General features: G+C 41.4%; 2 protein-coding genes across 2 annotated transcripts; one reads left to right on the top strand and one right to left on the bottom strand.

Moving 5' to 3' along the window:
* Positions 1-1560: 1560 nt before the first annotated feature.
* alkbh8 (alkB homolog 8, tRNA methyltransferase) lies at positions 1561-10757 on the bottom strand. Its single transcript, XM_035623592.2, has 12 exons — positions 10591-10757; positions 10001-10134; positions 9765-9865; positions 9439-9570; positions 8914-9009; positions 8567-8671; positions 7600-7670; positions 6076-6182; positions 5665-5825; positions 4817-5097; positions 3124-3273; positions 1561-2407 (listed from the first exon to the last, which is right to left on the bottom strand). The coding sequence occupies exons 1-12, from the start codon at positions 10726-10728 to the stop codon at positions 1709-1711; spliced, it is 2175 nt and encodes a 724-aa protein (XP_035479485.2). The 5' UTR covers positions 10729-10757; the 3' UTR covers positions 1561-1708.
* Positions 10758-15734: 4977 nt separating this feature from the next.
* Positions 15735-17071, top strand: LOC118299010 (sarcolipin). Its single transcript, XM_035622321.2, has 2 exons — positions 15735-15991; positions 16511-17071. The coding sequence occupies exon 2, from the start codon at positions 16665-16667 to the stop codon at positions 16758-16760; it is 96 nt and encodes a 31-aa protein (XP_035478214.1). The 5' UTR covers positions 15735-15991; positions 16511-16664; the 3' UTR covers positions 16761-17071.
* Positions 17072-17222: the final 151 nt, after the last annotated feature.

Here is a 17222-nt window from a genome sequence, read left to right as displayed (position 1 = left end):
GTCCTTGTAGTCCGTACCACATGCGATTGGCTGTCCCCCGCCCCAACTGATTACAACGGGAAAGGCTATTTAGAATATCACTCCCCCTCTTGCAGATATCATGTGATTTTTGTAAAGATTTTAGGAAAACTGGAGAATTTGAGGATTATTTTTCCAATCAAACAACCCTTACAATTTCTAATTAGTCTATAACATAAACATAAGACCCAAACTTCAGTCTATACAGTAAAGTCATTAATGGAGATTTAAATGCCCAATTCCTACTTTCTATATTCTGTCTTTTATCACCAATACTATTTATTCAATGTTTGACCTTTGCATTTTTTGATTTTTTTGTACTTTTTTGTTACTTTACTCTAACGAAAAAAAGGAAATAAATTAGTATAATAAATAAATTAGTCGTCAAATCATTCTTGCTATTTGTATTGATGTTCTCAATAAAGTGTACTCTCCCTAAATTAAATGTTGCATATATAAATCCCAAATTAATGGTTTAGTACCTTTTAGAACCTTTAATCTTTATTTGAACAAGCGTACTTGTCTGTACCAGTGCTTGCCAGTAAAACTTGTCAATACCAAGGTTGGATCACCAACTAGGTAAAGCAGACAAATGTTTTACTCCATGTAATTACTGGTTACAGAATTTGATTAATCACATGAGATGTAAAAATTTGCACCACGGAAGACGAATTCCCCTTAGTGGGACCAAGTTAATTTTTTTCAACTTTTCAACATAGCACATCACACGTATCACTGATCCATCAGGGAAGGAGTTGTTACACATTGTGTCAGTATAAATGTCTGCTGAACCATGTGAGCAAAAGATTATAAATGTCTTTTTAGTCCGTCAAATCAATGGGCTATACCTGGGAGAGATGCACCTTTAAATTTTAATTATCTCACCAAATGTCAGGGACAAATCTGTTGACAGACACACAACAGCAACAATACATGCACAATGACACTACTACACACTCACAAGCATATTGCTGTGTGCACGGTACTACAAAGACACAAGTCTGCCTCACCTGGATCAATAAACCACTGTCAATAAGAGCCACCAAGCGGTCTCCATGCCTCAGCACCACAGTGTGTCTGTGCGCGAGTCACAGAAGATTGAGGAGCCACAAGGGTAATTTACCAGGAGCCGATGACCCATGCCACAACCTGCCAGAGAGGGACCACAACAAATTACCACGATCCACTCTGCCGCCATCAATACCCCATCATACTACAGTTCAATCTGTCTCTACAGCCATCTGCTAAAATTTGTAATTAGGATGTAGTGTGATTAAGTCATTGTTCAGTATTGCTATGGTAAAAAAAAAAGAAAAAAACTAACCACTGACAACTGTGACTCAAGATGTCAGTCAATGATTGAAAACCAGGCTTTTCAGTTATTAATGTTCCCGCTCCAGTTTTAATTGAAACTAATTTCTCAATGGGCTCATATTTGCTTGTTTTTAAAACCAAATATAGGATGTTGTTAGTGACTTTATAAAGATCCAACTTGATCCATTGCCAGAAAATGATACAAGAATTACACAATGATGGCAGACATTTAATAAAATCCTTTTAATCCAATTATTTTGAACCACTTTCCTCATCATTTCTCTCTTGAACATTCGCATTGAATTAGTCATCATGCTTCACTGTAGAATTTATATCATCTCCCAACATAATGAGTGTGTCAGTCAGTTCATCTCCCTCAGTCTTTCTCTAATATAACGCACCAGTTTCCCTGGTCATGATAGCGACTCTGCACTTTGACTCCAGCCACCTGAACACACAGCTGCTCCAGCTCCCCCTGCTGGAACACGTGGTAATAGCGGTGGAAGACCGGCGCCGGGCCACTCTCGAACTCAGACTTTTGAGGAGAACTGGATGTCTGTGTGGTGTCATCACTTGGACCGGGCTTAGAGTCACTGGTGTCAAGACCGGATCCAGAGGACATGTTGGAGTCACAACCTGGGCTGGATGTATGGTCACAGTCTAACCTGGTTTTAAAACTAGAGGATGAACAAGAGTCAGCTGGAGGTTTTTCGGACTCCTTCTTTTTGTGGTTCTTCTTCTCACCCTCTTTCAGATGCCAGGGAACCAAAAGATCCTGAGTGTTGAAGGCTGTGCGGTTGGTGTGCACACTAAGTTTGCCATCAGCCACTTTGCTAACATCTTGCAGGCTGTCGACAGGTCTGTCGTTTTCTTCTAACTGTCTCCTGGATTCTGCATGAGGCTCCTGTCCGTCTTCTGACGTGTTGTCGATGGTGTTGAGGTTCTCGGGATGCTCTTTGAGGTATTTTGACCTCTGCTTGTTGTACTCTTGTTCAAAAGCCCAAACGTAGATGAGCGCCTGACCGCCAGGCTTCAAAAGTCTCACCAGCTCCCTCACTGCTGCCAGCCGACGTTCCTACCAAACAAACAACAAACATTTTAAATCAGCCAGGAGCTAAAAATTCTGAAACAAACAAAAGGACACACAATTCTACAATATTTTAAGATGTGAGGGCACATCTGACTGATGGAGGATTAAATGTGATGTCTTGGCTGGATTTGAGGCATGTTTCTTGAGATGACAAACTATTCTGTGGAAGGAAGCTGCAGCAGTGGAAAGGGAATCTCCTGGAAGGAGGATGTTCGTCACCAAAGTAGAAAATATGTGGAGAGTTGTTGTTTGTTGTTAAGTTTAATTTCTCTTGGTCTCGGTCATACAATAATTTTAATATCACACATATAACACAATGCTTAACATTAAATATCTGATAAAAATGTAAATTCCCATTCCTAGTCCTCATATTTGTACTGCTACTAATGATTCAGCGTCATCAACATTTATTCCTTGATCCTTGAGAACTAAACCTTTTTAGGTTTAAAAAGTTCAAATAAAGCTTGAATTCCTGTGTTGTGTTCCTGAACTTATTTGAGTGATACTTTGTGGGGCCTTCTCTCTGAAAAAAGTAACTCAATGCTTCCTATAAGGATGGAGAGATTCTGTGTGTGTGTGTGTGTGTGTGTGTGTGTGTGTGTGTGTGTGTGTGTGTGTGTGTGTGTGTGTGTGTGTGTGTGTGTGTGTGTGTGTGTGTGTGTGTGTGTGTGTGTGCGTGCGTGCGTGCGGCGTATTTGTACCTGTGTGGAAAAGTGGTGGATGACGGCTATGGAGATGCAGGCGTCACAGGAGGCTGTTCGCAGAGGGACACACAGAGCGTCAGATACCAACGCCTGGAAACCTCTCTCTGCACAGATTTGGACAAGGGCAAAGCTACGGTCGCAGCCGACCTGAAGAGAGATAAAACCCAAAGAATTAAAACAATAATAATCCACAAACAGGAACATAGGTCCATGTTAAGGTCCATGTTCATGTTCAGCTGAATTCATGGATGCACTCATTTGTTTTCTAATCTCAACTGCATAACACAATCACAAAACGCAGCAGAAAGAGCCAATAAAGCTGCTCCCAGACATTCCTCATATGTAAATGACAAAACATCCGGAAATTTGGGTCCTGACATTTTCCGTAGATCACGCCTGAAACCAGCTCACTGGTTCCTCGAACCAATGAGATGAGGGAGAACGTACAGAGACAGAATGGGAAAAGAGTGAACAAGGAAATGAATGTGAGCAAAGTGTGACATAAATGTTTAGAATAGGGAAGCTGGAAAGAAATGTTAATGGAAGAGAAGATAGGACTAAGGGGATTAGATGACAGTTATAATGATTTTTTTTTGCGCATTATGTCTAAAGGAGCAATTCAATGAGGCTTCATGAGTCATATGATCTCTTCCCAATAGAGACAGAGCTGATAATAAATGTGAAATACTGCACGGGCACTCATGCTCAATGTGACTGACATGCTAAGCTCTTTTCATTTCAATCAATACAGGGAAGGTTAATCTGCCACGAGGGAGTGAATTAGGTGAGAAAACGAAAAGAGGAAACATACGGAACAAAGTGCAGAGGGAACGAAAATATTTTAAAAGGAGAAGGAAAAAAAAAAAGGTACTGAACAGAAAACCCAGAAGATTCATCTGAGAAAGTTAATGTGTGACCTGATCACAGTGTTCTCAGTGATGATTTACCACGGTGACGGTCTGAGTCAGGAGGATAAGCTGCTTACAAGCATCCCAAACATTAATATCCCAGCATGCATGCGTCAACAGAAATTTTTTGGTTATTGCCATGGAAACTGGGCTAATGCAAACAATGACAACGAGTAGAAATGAGTGAGAGGAGTGCAGGCATCAGCAGCAAAGATTATAACTTAGGTTTTAATATTTAGCTCATTTAAACGTTGAGGCAATTTAAAAGAAACTAACCCTATTGATTGAGTCCCCTTCACATTAACAATCTGACTTGTTGTAGCACCAAAGCATTACCAACATAACCAGCCTGACTCACACTAATAGGTTAATAGGCTCATTCATAGTTCATAATTGAGATTTGAACATGGTGAGAGGTGACTTCTGTTTGCCAAGCTAAGGTAAAGCAGAGATTTTCCCGCTGTATTCTCACATGGGCTCACTCAGACATTTTCTTTACAACTTTTTTGTAATAAGGGTCCAACAAACATTAAGATGTACAGTTATTATAGTTATTTGGCGAATGAGGCTCATCACTATCAAAGTTGTTCTACCTCAAACGATTTATTGTTTACCATCTCTGCTGCTCAGCCGGTGTATGAGACGAGTAATGTGACACTTCAGGACATAAATTACATTATAATGTCTAGTGCTGATAATACAAGACACTATAATTAAAATGAAAAAGGAAGTATCACAAAATTCCCAACATAATATAAATGAAAATATATGAAGACACTCACTGCAATCACCTCTGGGTTAACACCCAGGTATTTGCCGTTCCCGCAGCCCACGTCGGCCAGCACACTGCCGGGCGGGAGCAAGGACAGGAAGTGGCAGACGCGAGGCCAGGGGGAGTGGCGAGTGCTGCTGAAATGGGAGGCGATGGCATCGTACACCTGGTGCACATACTCCGCCTCCAGGCGGGTTGCGTCGGCACGGCAACAGGGAAGTGAAGGGGGAGACGGCGGAGGAGACGAGGGCCCAGAGATAGCTCCCTTACTGTCACAGGCAGAGAGAAAGGCTGGAGCGAGAGGGACGTATAGAAGGTTGACAACATACAACAAGTAACAAGTAATTACTATCGTTATCACATTACTTTTTTGCAATAATTGATCATAGATTTGAACCATTTTTCAAGCTTAACATATCAAACACTTTCTGGATCCAGATTTTCTTGCCATTTAAATTGTTTGGAATATCTGTTGATTTCATAATGTGTAAAGTCAAAAATAAACAATTAGAAGATAATACAGTAGCTTCAGAGAAAAGAACTGCATGCACATTCTCTTGGTCCTACATGGGCCCTTCTGCTCGCTCAGGGGGCCCATGTATTTTATCGTAAGCAAGTACGATGAGTTTAGATTAGTGAAAAGTGTGAGGAGGAAATTATTTTTGACAATTTAGTTATTTGACAGTGGATGCTCCTATTTAGTGAATCCCTTGTACGTGAAAACCTACTTGGCAATAAACACGATTCTGATTCTGACGTCACCATCAATGCTACTTGTGACGGGTTTGTTGAGTAAATGCAGTTCTCTTATGAAACACTGCGTGTCTTATTTTGCACTTATTTTTTGAAGATTCTCACCACAGCGGCAGGGTTCGTGTCTGATCTTGCGGAAGGTGAAAGAAGTGCGGGTGCCCCTCTTGCTTAAGGTGAGATTTCTGTCGGTGCCACCGTCAGAGGTTGTATAAGAAGGGGACAGTGGGTCGTGGGCTGGCACCATGTCAAACTTCCGAGGAGTAATCCTGAGTGAAGATAAGAGACAGCTGTTGTTGTAGATGACTATCAAACACAAACTTACAATGTCTGGTTTTATCATCATGTAAAGGGATTAAAATGTGGACTTGAGTCCACATACAGACTGTATTGTCCAAAATAAACACTTGTCTAATAAACACATGTTTCACTCTTCTGTGAATCAAACTAAACTCATGTCACGATAAACCTAAATCCTCGCTGGAGATGTTGAGATCCATCTGACAGAGTCCAGCTCACCCGTGGGTCCAGAGGTATCTGCTCTCTCCCTTCATCACCAGGAGGCTCCGTCCGGGCAACACCACAGGAACAAGACGACCATCGGGATGACGGAACTCCATCACTGTCTGCAAAGTGAATCATTCTTTAGTTATGTGTCGAATTGAGTTTAAAGGGTCAGTAAGCGATTCTAAAGCAAGTCACGAATTGTAATAATCAGCAAATATTTCGTCGCCGTCCGTTAGCTGTCACTTTTGTGTGATTTTTTTTTTCTGGGTTTTCGAGTTTGCGGCGCGGCCAGAGCAGTAAATCACAACAATAACAACAACATAGAGGGAAACAAGCTTTCTCCGGAATCACTTACTGCCCCTTTAAGTATGACTTTAGTCAGTGAATTAGTCAGTGAACAAAAGCAGAATTTTTTCAACAATTCTTTAACAACTTAGGACATTTAATAACACAAAGGAATGGAATCCCCCCCCCCCCAAAAAATCCTTCTTTCCTTTCATTCAACAGTTTCACTCTCTACTTGCTCTCTCACCAACAACCAGCCATGGCGTCTCAGTGTTTGATCCTAATGTTTCTTTACAACACGTAACAGCGTGAGCTCTGCTGGGAAATTACATCTACACAGTTTCAAACTGAATCTGTACAACTTCTGACAGTTACAAAAAACACACAGTGTTCTTTCCGCAGTAGCTGAATCAATGAACCTGGTGGAATGTGACTGATCCATGGTGATGCTGGCAGCTATGCTTTACTACAAAACTATTCATCATTGTCTCTCTCTCTCTGTGTATGTTCATGTGTGCGTGAGCATAATACTGTAGACAGTCAATTACTTGTTTTCTCTCTCCATGTTTGAAATGTGAACACAAACCGGCTCAATAAACCTTGACTGCGCAGCTACATTTCACAAAAGCAAAACAAAACTGCTGCGCATTAAGTTTGCGTGTGTTTAATTAACTACTACTACCAACATTCATTTAGCTGTTTGGAGGCACATTTTTACAAGGACGCCCTGATGCCAGTTCATATAAAACAATGAAGGCACATGAAATCAAATAGAATCAGATCACAGTTGGACTAACTTGTTACATGTTCATATTAACAAAATCCCCAAAAACAGATGCTCTGTGACAAGCAGGGACAGGTCTGTGTTCATCTACAGTATCACTCTGCAGAGAATGAACCAGCGTTCCAGAACCAGGTTATGTCATCTAGTCACACCTGGAAGTAGCAGTAAAGGACCAGCGAGTGACAAAATCCGTTGTGACGGAAAATCTGTTTCTCCTTTTGCACTTTTACTGTAAGAAAAATGGGACGTGGTCCCTATTTTGGGACGAATAAAGGAATATCTTATCTTATTTTTCTATTTAAGTATTGATAAATGCTCCTTCAGTACCACTGACCGATATTGGCCGTGCAAGCTGATTGATGAGTTGTGAGACAGGGTAAATTACCAGCCCACTGGTCTGTGCCGAGACTTTCTCTGGACCAGCGTGTGCTGCTTAAAATCACTAAACGATTGGACCGACTTCCTACCTTTGCCCCGAGGCTCAGAGAGATGATGGTGTCCTCAAAGGCAGAGTGAGTGTCCACATGCGGTGGGATACCTAAGAACATTATACAAACGCATCTGGAATGAAAATCATTAGACAAAAGCCCAGTGGGTTCTGTTGAAATATAAACGTGTTTAGGGTTTAGAGTTTTGGGAGGATACTGTAGAGCATAACTGAACTTGTGAAACTCAACTCATTCTGACATTTGAGAACAGATTTAAATCAATGTGCTTGAGCTTGAAAAAAGAGCAGAATTAACAATAAGGCCACTGCTGCAAGTCGATTAACAAACAGGATGCAGAGACTCAAATTCGTTGTGGACGCTTGTTGCAAAGATTTCAGCTGCCACCTTGTGGCAATTATCAGTAAACTCTGCATTATGTCAGAAAATTCAATATAATGATTTTAGTCACCACAGCTTAGCAATTAGGTCTGAAAGATCAGTTCACTTGCCTCTAACATAAACAAAGCACCACACACTAATAAAACATCTGAATTTTTATCATCCAGTGGTTCTCACACCTCCCTACAATTTTCCCTTATTACCTCTCTACGTTTGATTCCTGATTGATTGATCGATCAGGATGGATTAATGATATTTGCCAAGGAAGTTACATGATTGTCTGTTTGTGTGTAAGCAGGATAACTCAAAAAGGGATATGGTCGGATTTGCATGAAAGACATCAAAGATAGGTCTCAGCCAAGGTAATAGATGATTATATTTTGGAAGGGATCCAGATCCGCATCTGTGAGTGCTCTTGTTAAGTTTGAATTCAAGGGTTTAAGCAATTTTCAATGCAACATCTGCTGTTTTTACCAACTGTAATTTTCTCCACATATGCTCAGTTTTTTTCACAAAGCTTTACAGATAAACTGAGAAACTGATATAAATTATCTCCTGAGCATGTGTGGTAAGTTCAGTCATTTGAGACATGACTAGAATTACTCACCCTGTCCAGACTCATACTGGTTGACAGTCAGTTGGTCTGGCATGATGTTGATGTGTCCGTCCCTCACACACCGCTCCAGCACAGGCAGACACTCCTCAGGAAGACCTGGACCAGTGGACAGCGAAGAAAAAAATACAAATAGAATTACATTTTTGCAGAGGTGTAGGACTTAAAGATTTTCTTTTAAAAATTGCTATTGGTATTGCCAGAAAATACACCGTTGAGGACCACACAACAAATTCTTAGCAATGCAAAATGTTGTTGTGATAGGAATAGTGAAAAACCTAAGACAAAGACCAGTATCTAAAAGAAAAAAAATCTGTGGATTAAAAAAAGACCAAGATTACCTGCTGTTAAAGGTTTGTCCTTATCCACGTTGTTGTTGTCATAGCGAAATTCAAAGCCATAGTGTTTGACTCTTCTATGCTTCAGAGCTTTTTGAGCTAAAAGGCATGAGAAGTAAAAAAGTAAACCAGGTCAGTGGAACAAAGTTGCATTTCATGTATTACTTGGTTGAATTGTATAGAATCATTTTGTACATTAAAAAAAATATTTATTTAGACTGATGGTGCAAAATTTTACATTTATAACAAATTTTCAACATAAATGTGTTTGTCTGATTTGACAGCTGCCTTGAAAACAACATTTTCAGAATCATTTATATGTTTCACAAGAGTCATTTCAATCAGCATTGCACAGATATAAGGTCCAATGTTACAGAGTAAGACTCAGTAAGACTCAAGTTCTCTAGGAGATCGTTAAGAGAAGGTCTGAAGCTGTGACGGACAGACAGAAAAAATGCCACAAATTAAAACTACTGCTACAATGTGGTGCGGCAAACATTAACCTCTACACATTATGCGGGCACTCACCGGTGACATCGTCATTAGTGGACGACCAGTCTATAGCGGCGAGCAACAGGGCCTCCTCCTCCAGTGAGACAAAATCCTCCGCCAAGACTAATCCCTCCGGCAAAGGAGCAGACTTCTCCTCCTCACAGGTTACTGTGCACAAGCATAGACAACAAATACAGTAAGGATCGCACTATTACAAAAATATGTTTGTTATAGAACACAAGAAAACAACAGTAACAAATCAAATAGCTGTCTGTGATCATCTTCCAAAAAACGTTGAGCAACTATTAATGTATGTTTCAAAAGAATCTCAGTAATGTATGTGTGCATTAGTGTTAGAGTACCTGAGTTAACGTAACTGAGGTAGAGTGTGACACCGTTCTCTCCGCAGTGCAGCTTTTGTCCGTTAAGGTGGACGAGTGCTTTCCGAGCACTCTCGTCAGATCTGGAACCGGAACGACAAATAAAAGAGCGGACATTTTAAACTACAATTTCACAGAGGTGATCAACAAACGGGGGTTTTGAAAGTATAACTCAAGTTCTGGTTTCGATCAAGTACGGCCCACGCAGGCAACTGCACCTGTATGTGACAAAAGCATAGGGCTTGTGAGGGGGCATCATCAGCGTCTCCAGCTCCCCCATCTCCTTCAGAGCCGCACAAAGCTCCTCTCGAGTGACGCCGTTCCCCAGGCCGCCGTTAGCCACCACCAAACACTGCAGGAGGGGGGAGAGAGGTAGACTGAATGGTTGGGTTTATATGGATGTTCATCAGCAGGAAAAAAAACAGTTAGAAAGACAACCTCCACAACAGTCTGAACCAGAGGAAAAAAAATTGCTGCTTGAGATATTGGAATGCAGCAGTCAACCAATGCTCATGAAATGTTTTAGAGCTGCAACGATTAGTCGACTGGACGAGGACTTGGTCATTTGCAAATGTGAGGATTCTTTCTTAGTTATACAAAAGAGAGTAAACGGGAACGAGTTGGTTGTTTTGGATTGTTGATCAGACAAAAACAAGACAAGTGAAGCAATTTTGGCCTCTGAGGAACTTTACAGAAACGAATCATTACTTTGAGCCCCATGTCATGTCAGCTGTCTCCCATTCCTGCCTGACAAGCTAACACAACACTTCCTGTTTGTAAACGTTTTAATATTTATGCTATTGATTACCTTGGTGGGCTGCGGTGCCGTGCTGATCCCTTCATGCTTCAGCAAAGTGTGACTCGCTTTTAATTGCTTTCGTAGAACTTTCTTCTCCTCTTTACTCCTTCTGACGGTCTTCACGTTGCTATCCACGTTAGCATCCATGGTCCGTCATTTTATTCTGTCCGGGTGCAAAAAAAAACATTGAAGACCGATGGTTCCACACGCTTTTCCTCCCGTGTGGGCGGAGAGAGGAAAATGTCTCCTTTTGGCTTAACCGCATTTTATGTAGAATTTGTTTGTTTCTGAGGAATAATTTAAATATTATTGCAGTTTAAACCTGTAAGCCATAAACCACAACTGAAACAATAAAAACAAGGGCATTCCTGCCTGAGGACCAACAAGAAACACTTTTTACACACACCGCCTTCTTCCCAGCATGGCATCATACATCCTAAAGGCATCACATGAATAAAATGAGAGGAGTCATCAGGATTTCCTGATGAAATAAAATATACAACTCACCGAAATCTGCACCATTAACATAAGGAATGACTTTAAAACATAAAAAGTTTCGTATTTTAAGCAATATAATAATAATATTTAGTTTGATGGTTTAAGGCCATTAAAAGGACTCACATCCATGTCTCCAAACTAGATGGATGTGCGTAGTTGACAGGATTCATGAAATCTGCTATTTGTGCTGTATTTTAATTACCAAATCTACCCATCTTGCACTTTACACATCAATTTGCTTCATGGCTCAATCTTACCAACTTGAACGAAGGTAGTCTTGCGATCGTTTTGTTCTTTATTTTTTCCAAATGAAAATTATTCATTGGCCCTTTTTCCATAGCAGGTATTTTGACTTGTCAAGAGCATCCAGTGGATCTAAAGTGGCTGTGTCCCAAAAATAAGTTTGACGCAGTGCAACAACTAATTTCCCCTGTATTTGACAGTTTAACTGTTCAACTCATGTTTCACTCTAGTGTCTCCCCATTGTAATGTGTTTCCCCTGTAATGTATAGGAGGACCAATATATGGGAATATATTCACTCAGTAGTGGGTCTGTGGTGACATGAGTAAGCCAGCTAGTTATATTTGACCATATAATATTCCAGCAGGGATATATTGTTCTTATGTTGTATTTATTCATAATATCCTGCAAATAATGGGATTACTCTTGTTCTTTTGGTCCGAGTGGTTCCCCTCTCTTCTGTTCTCATATCCCAGCCTTACTGATGGCGAGTGTTTTTCCCTGTGGCTGCATTATATACCTCATAAACCCTGATGGTAAATCCCTGCTGTGTGCCTCCCTAATCTCCTCACTAAAGCCAGACAAAAATTCTCCATGGATCATACTATAGGCCTCCTTAACTTGATGTTAAGGGATAGAATGTAAAGGCAAAGGGTGGCTACAGGAGATGTGGAGACTGTTGTTCCATTCCCATGCATTGCACTCAACAGACTCAAACTTTGGCAGCTGTTGACACTCTTGTTTTACTCAGTTGTGATATAGAAATATTACCACGGGCTAATTGGCTTGCTTCCATTATATCCTTAAAAAAACAACACTCTACACATCAAGGCAGATGCGGATCAGCCACAAGCAGTCAGTCACATTATTGGCATGAGTGCAATGAATTTTATCTATTGTTTTGTCTTTGGTACCCTACTCTCTGTCTGCTTCCTCGTTCAAAGGAGCCAATTAGCTCAGATCCTGTGTTTGAATTCCTTTGCAGCCAGATTAATCACTCCACAGCTCCTCTGGGTGAACGTGTGTGTTCCAGCACGTGCGTGCACATATTTGTGTGTGTGTGTGTGTGTGTGTGTTTGCAAGCATAAAGCATTTGTGCTCGTGGATCTGTCTGTGCCTGCGCGTGCATGCATTTATACACGGGCGTGTTGTGTAGTGAAGCCCTCACCTGTTCCCAGCCGTCTCAGTGATTACAGTGCCAGGCTGAGCCGCTGGCCAGTGGGAACCCTTTGTCATCTTAGCAGCACACTCAGTTTAGCCAGCAAAACAACAGCTGGTCAGACAGAAGAGCACACGGCCGCCCTCTCCACCATGACAACAACAATCTGCTCCATCTTGTTTTCAAAAACAGTGGACTTTTTTTTTTTTGACGAGCTTTGGATGAGACAACCAAAATGCCAATCAGGTTCATTGGCTTGTGGTAATGGTGGCGGGGTGTTAATCGGGGCTGGTATCGGAGAGAATTAAAGCCCCAGCTTTTTATCATTCACATCATTTAAAAAATCTTTTATCCAGTGTACTTTGTGAAAACCCTACAAGAAAAATGGTCTGATGTAAACTGCAGGAATCTCTTTACTCATATTTCTTGTATGTTGGAGTTGTTGTTGTTTTTTTTAGCACTTTAAGGACCATTTTATTTTAAAAGATGAGGTTTAAATTTAATTTCTGACCTTAGAAACTATAGATGAGAAAAACTAACAAAGTCAATTCTGAGATGACGAGGGATCAATCTGCAAATGGAGATCATGTGATATGATCGAAAGCTGTACGTTCTAGTGAGACAATGTTGCAGTGTTACTTCAGCAACTGCTCCCAGGATAAAATTTAAAAACTTAATTTGATGAAAAATCTAATTCAGATTTGGCTAGCCATCCATGAACTCCTGAAGGATGAATGATAATTAATGAATCCAAGTTTGACTACGTGGAAATGTCATTTCAAGGCGATGAAAAGGAGACAAGGACTTTCTCTTATCAGTGCACAAGGGCGGCCTCACCTCACATGTCAGCCAAGCTCTGAAAAAGCACCGTAATAGTGAGAAGGAGAGTGGAACCACTTGTGTACCCAGAGGCATGCCATCACCCTTTGAAATGCAGGGCTGGTAGCCAGAGGCCAAACTACTGATGCTGGCATCTTTGCATTCTAATTAGCTGGAGACTGCCGAGGACAGAGATGGGCGGGTTAAGAAATCAGATCCTGCTTTTTAAAATAGTGTTCTTGATCTCTACTGCCCTCTAGAGACTTTGCATTCGAAGACTATGTTCTTGGAGAATGATGAGTCATTAAAAAACAGTATCGATGAAATAGGAAGTTAGAAGTGTAAAAATCTTTAACTCAAACCTGCCTGTGTTTTTAATGGAAATTATGAAGCAGGAGACAGATGGAATGAAATAGTGAAAAGAAATATGTATTTCTGAAATCTAATGGCTGTTCACCATGAAGCATTTTAAAATAGCCTCCCTCTAGAAATTGGAATTTTTTTTTCCTGCGTGATCATTTCTAAAGACAGTTTAATTCAAAATGAAATATAACTCATAACATTCAAAGCTGGCAAGCATGAAACTGTCACCGAAATAGCTTTCACTTGATAATAAACAGTAGTAATACTGCACACACACACACACACACACACACACACACACAATTTGAGGAATGGTGGCTCCGAAGCCTAGTTGACACCCTCATGTCTCTCCACCGATTTAGAGGGTAACCTTACCAGCACTTTTAAATCCTAAACACACAGACACACACACACACACACATATTACGGGTTATGGTCCACCCTGGGCAGAGATGCACACCTCGCCCTGCTTCATCCGATCACCCCCACACTGGATCTGTGAGACAATGGGCATCCCTGAGTGGAGTAGCTTTCGGTCTGATGCTAGCAGGGCAACAGGGTGATAAAATGGCAGCCGTTTTGATCCGTCAAATCCCCTGGGAACGACCTTGGAATCCACTGATGGAAAAGGTTCAAGGGAGTTGTGCCCACAGACACTTTGTCCTACTGTGACCCTTATGTATGTACAGGAGAAGGTGTGTGTCAAGGGGGTTTAACACTAGTTTAGAGATAACACAGCTCTCGCAGCTGTCAAGTGAGAGATGAGCTGAGAGGGTCACTGTCAAAACCCTTTTCTTAGCAGCGGCATAACACACAGAAAGGTGAATGGAAAGATCCGATGGATGTACCGATGGATTATGAGCAGTGACTTCTGTGAGCCTCCGGGGGGTCACCACACCTGTCTGAGAAAGTTACCTCTTGTAAAACCACAGAAAGAGCATTTTGTACACTACACTGTTTTTTTGCAAAGTAAAAAATTAAGAAAAACCAAGGAGCTTATAGATGAATTTGTTACATTTGCTCATGGTGAAGCTAGTTGTTTTTCATCTTTGCACTAAGCTAAAGGTCTTATCATTTTTCTTATCAAACTTAATAAGAAAGACAAGCATGTTTGCTATATGTTTAAATAGTCTCTCTGCAGTGGTTAGGATTAGGGTCAGGATACTTTTAGCCTTCAGCTCTTTCAACAATAGACCGAGACTGTTTTCAACACTTTCCCTGAGTCAGAAACTAATAAATGCCTTTGGTATCAAGTGTCGCCTGAAGTTATACCAAACAGCAATATTAGGCTATCTTTGCTCAGTTGAGTGTGTAAAATAATCAATATCACAAAGACGTCCAGAAATTGAGCAAAACTGAGCAGTAAACCATAGGCGGTGACTTTTTCTAAGCTTTGGCCCAATGTTTCAGACTTTGAAAACCTCGGATCTAAACTTTTCCTCTTTGCCCAGCAGCGTGTCTGCACTCCGCTAAAGGGAGCAAGATTACATTCAGCCTGGCTGCCAGTTTTTTGCCAGTCAAACTGATTTAGGAATGCTGCCAGGCACAGTGTGTGACACCCATCTGTATGAATCATTATATTGTCCTTTATGACATCCAATAGCCATGAAAAACATGCAAAGTAAATGTAGTGCAGTGGCAGAAAGAGCTTTATTGTACGTAGCACCATTATTCCTTTAAGTGCCTCTGCTTCTGTATAAAGCATGAACTGACAGGGCAGACGGCATGATGAATTATGGCATCAGCTGGTCCAGAACCAGCCTCATATTTTATATTTTGGAGAGGTGGCTCTGTTTCTTTTTGACCTGTGCATATTTGGTCCCCAGATACTGAGTGATACTGTTACAGTTTCCTTTATCCATCAGGCGATGTGAATAATTGTTTTTGGAATAAATATAATCCACCTAGTAATAGCAGTAATGTTTTATAAATAACACTGAGTCCCTCCTCAGAGAGAGAGGGGGGCTCTTTATGGTTTTAGATGGGAAACACTCCAGAGGACCAGATTGTAGAAAATAACAAACTCTATTGGTCGTTTAGTTTGTATGTGTGACATCAGTCTGTGTATATGTGAACCATGGGCGGTCCGCTGAGGATGGCTACTTTAGAGCGGGCCCTGCCCCTGGTGACCGCAGAAAGCTGGACAACGGCAAGATCAGCTGCCACTAGATGCTTGAGAGAAGAAGTGGCACAACACAGAAGTTTCCAGTAACACGACAAGCCGCTGATTCGGAGCCGCTGAATCGGAGAGCAAGATCAAGAAAGGGGCAGACAGAAAAACAGCTGCTTTTTTCCTGTTCCTGTTCACAGTGAGAGCCAGAAGAGGAAAGGTAACAGCTCACTTGAGGGGATGAATTTATAATTGTTGGGGAAATAATGTCGGCTACCAATCCAATCTTCTGCAAATGACCACTAAGAATGGAAAACAAACCAATGCATGTCGAGTACCCTAGTGTATTTCTTAACATGAGGTGCAAAAAAGTACTGTTTAAGTGCATTAACAAATGTGTGTGCATGCGTGGCTGCATGCGTGTGTGTGAGTGTGTGTGTAAATATGTGTTTGTAAGGAGATATATTGGCCCTGCTCCCTGTTGACTGATGGTAACTGTGAACAGATGCAGTAACCAAACTGAGAAGTGGCTCTAATCCCGTTAATCTCAGATAAGACAGGCGACATACATGCACACACAAGCACAAGCACAAGGCATGTACCACTGACACATACACACATGCATACTTTCATACTTTCAAATTCCTCCTTGTCTACTTTGCGTATTCCGGTATTTTCTTTCTATTCGCCCTTAAGTTATTGTGTTATTTCTGCTTTTTCGCCCCCCCTCTCCTCTCAGGTTGAGGATCGGTATCCATAAAGGAGCCACGCCCCTCTGCAACCTCAAGTTTCCTTATCTTCACCTTCCTCCTCCTCCTCTTCCTCATCTCTTTGGCAGAAGATACCTCTGCTCCTCACCAGTCTCGCTTATCCCCTCAACCCGTCAAGGAACCATGGACCGCTCGACGCAGGAGCTGTTCCTCAACTTTATGATCGTCTTAATCACTGTGCTGCTGATGTGGCTGCTGGTGAAAGTCTACCTGGACTGAACCATGGTGCGAGAGTTCAGGAGATGAGTGAGAGGGAGAGGGGATGTAGACGTAGGTGTGGAGGGAAGCCAGCATGGTTACTGTAGGACTTTGAGTTTACATCCTTTCATTCGTTTGGACGAGCTCTAGCATTCATGTGAGGTCAAAAAACATGTGATTGCCAAAGCCAGGGCAGATTGTCAAAGACAAAGTAGAGTTGGATCCGTACTTGTATTCTGAGACGATTGAATGTGGCCTTGAAATTCTGGCAAGAACCAGAGGGTTAAACCATAGAGCAAATGGGACGGTGAATAAAAATAACTGACCTGGGATTTGAGTCTCTAGTTTTTCACTGTGAAAACCTGTAACATAGCATGCCCCTTAAGTTAGGTGGTATACACAGCAGCCCATGTCATTGTGTCAGTCATGTGATCTTCCATACATTTGTCTATTGTTCTGTTTCTTCTAAAGTGATGAATATGT

This window comes from Scophthalmus maximus, chromosome 11 (assembly GCF_022379125.1).
Source record: "Scophthalmus maximus strain ysfricsl-2021 chromosome 11, ASM2237912v1, whole genome shotgun sequence".
Lineage (NCBI taxonomy): Eukaryota > Metazoa > Chordata > Actinopteri > Pleuronectiformes > Scophthalmidae > Scophthalmus > Scophthalmus maximus.
This window is presented reverse-complemented; position numbering and strand designations above follow the sequence as displayed.

Coding starts and splice junctions, on each gene's coding strand:
- alkbh8 (XM_035623592.2), bottom strand. CDS start 10,728: ATGGATGCTAACGTGGATAGCAACGTGAAGACCGTCAGAAGGAGTAAA. Junction 6,183..7,599: donor CTCTGAGCCTCGGGGCAAAG/GTAGGAAGTCGG, acceptor TTCACTTTGCAG/ACAGTGATGGAGTTCCGTCA. Junction 3,274..4,816: donor TTAACCCAGAGGTGATTGCA/GTGAGTGTCTTC, acceptor ATCTCTCTTCAG/GTCGGCTGCGACCGTAGCTT.
- LOC118299010 (XM_035622321.2), top strand. CDS start 16,665: ATGGACCGCTCGACGCAGGAGCTGTTCCTCAACTTTATGATCGTCTTA.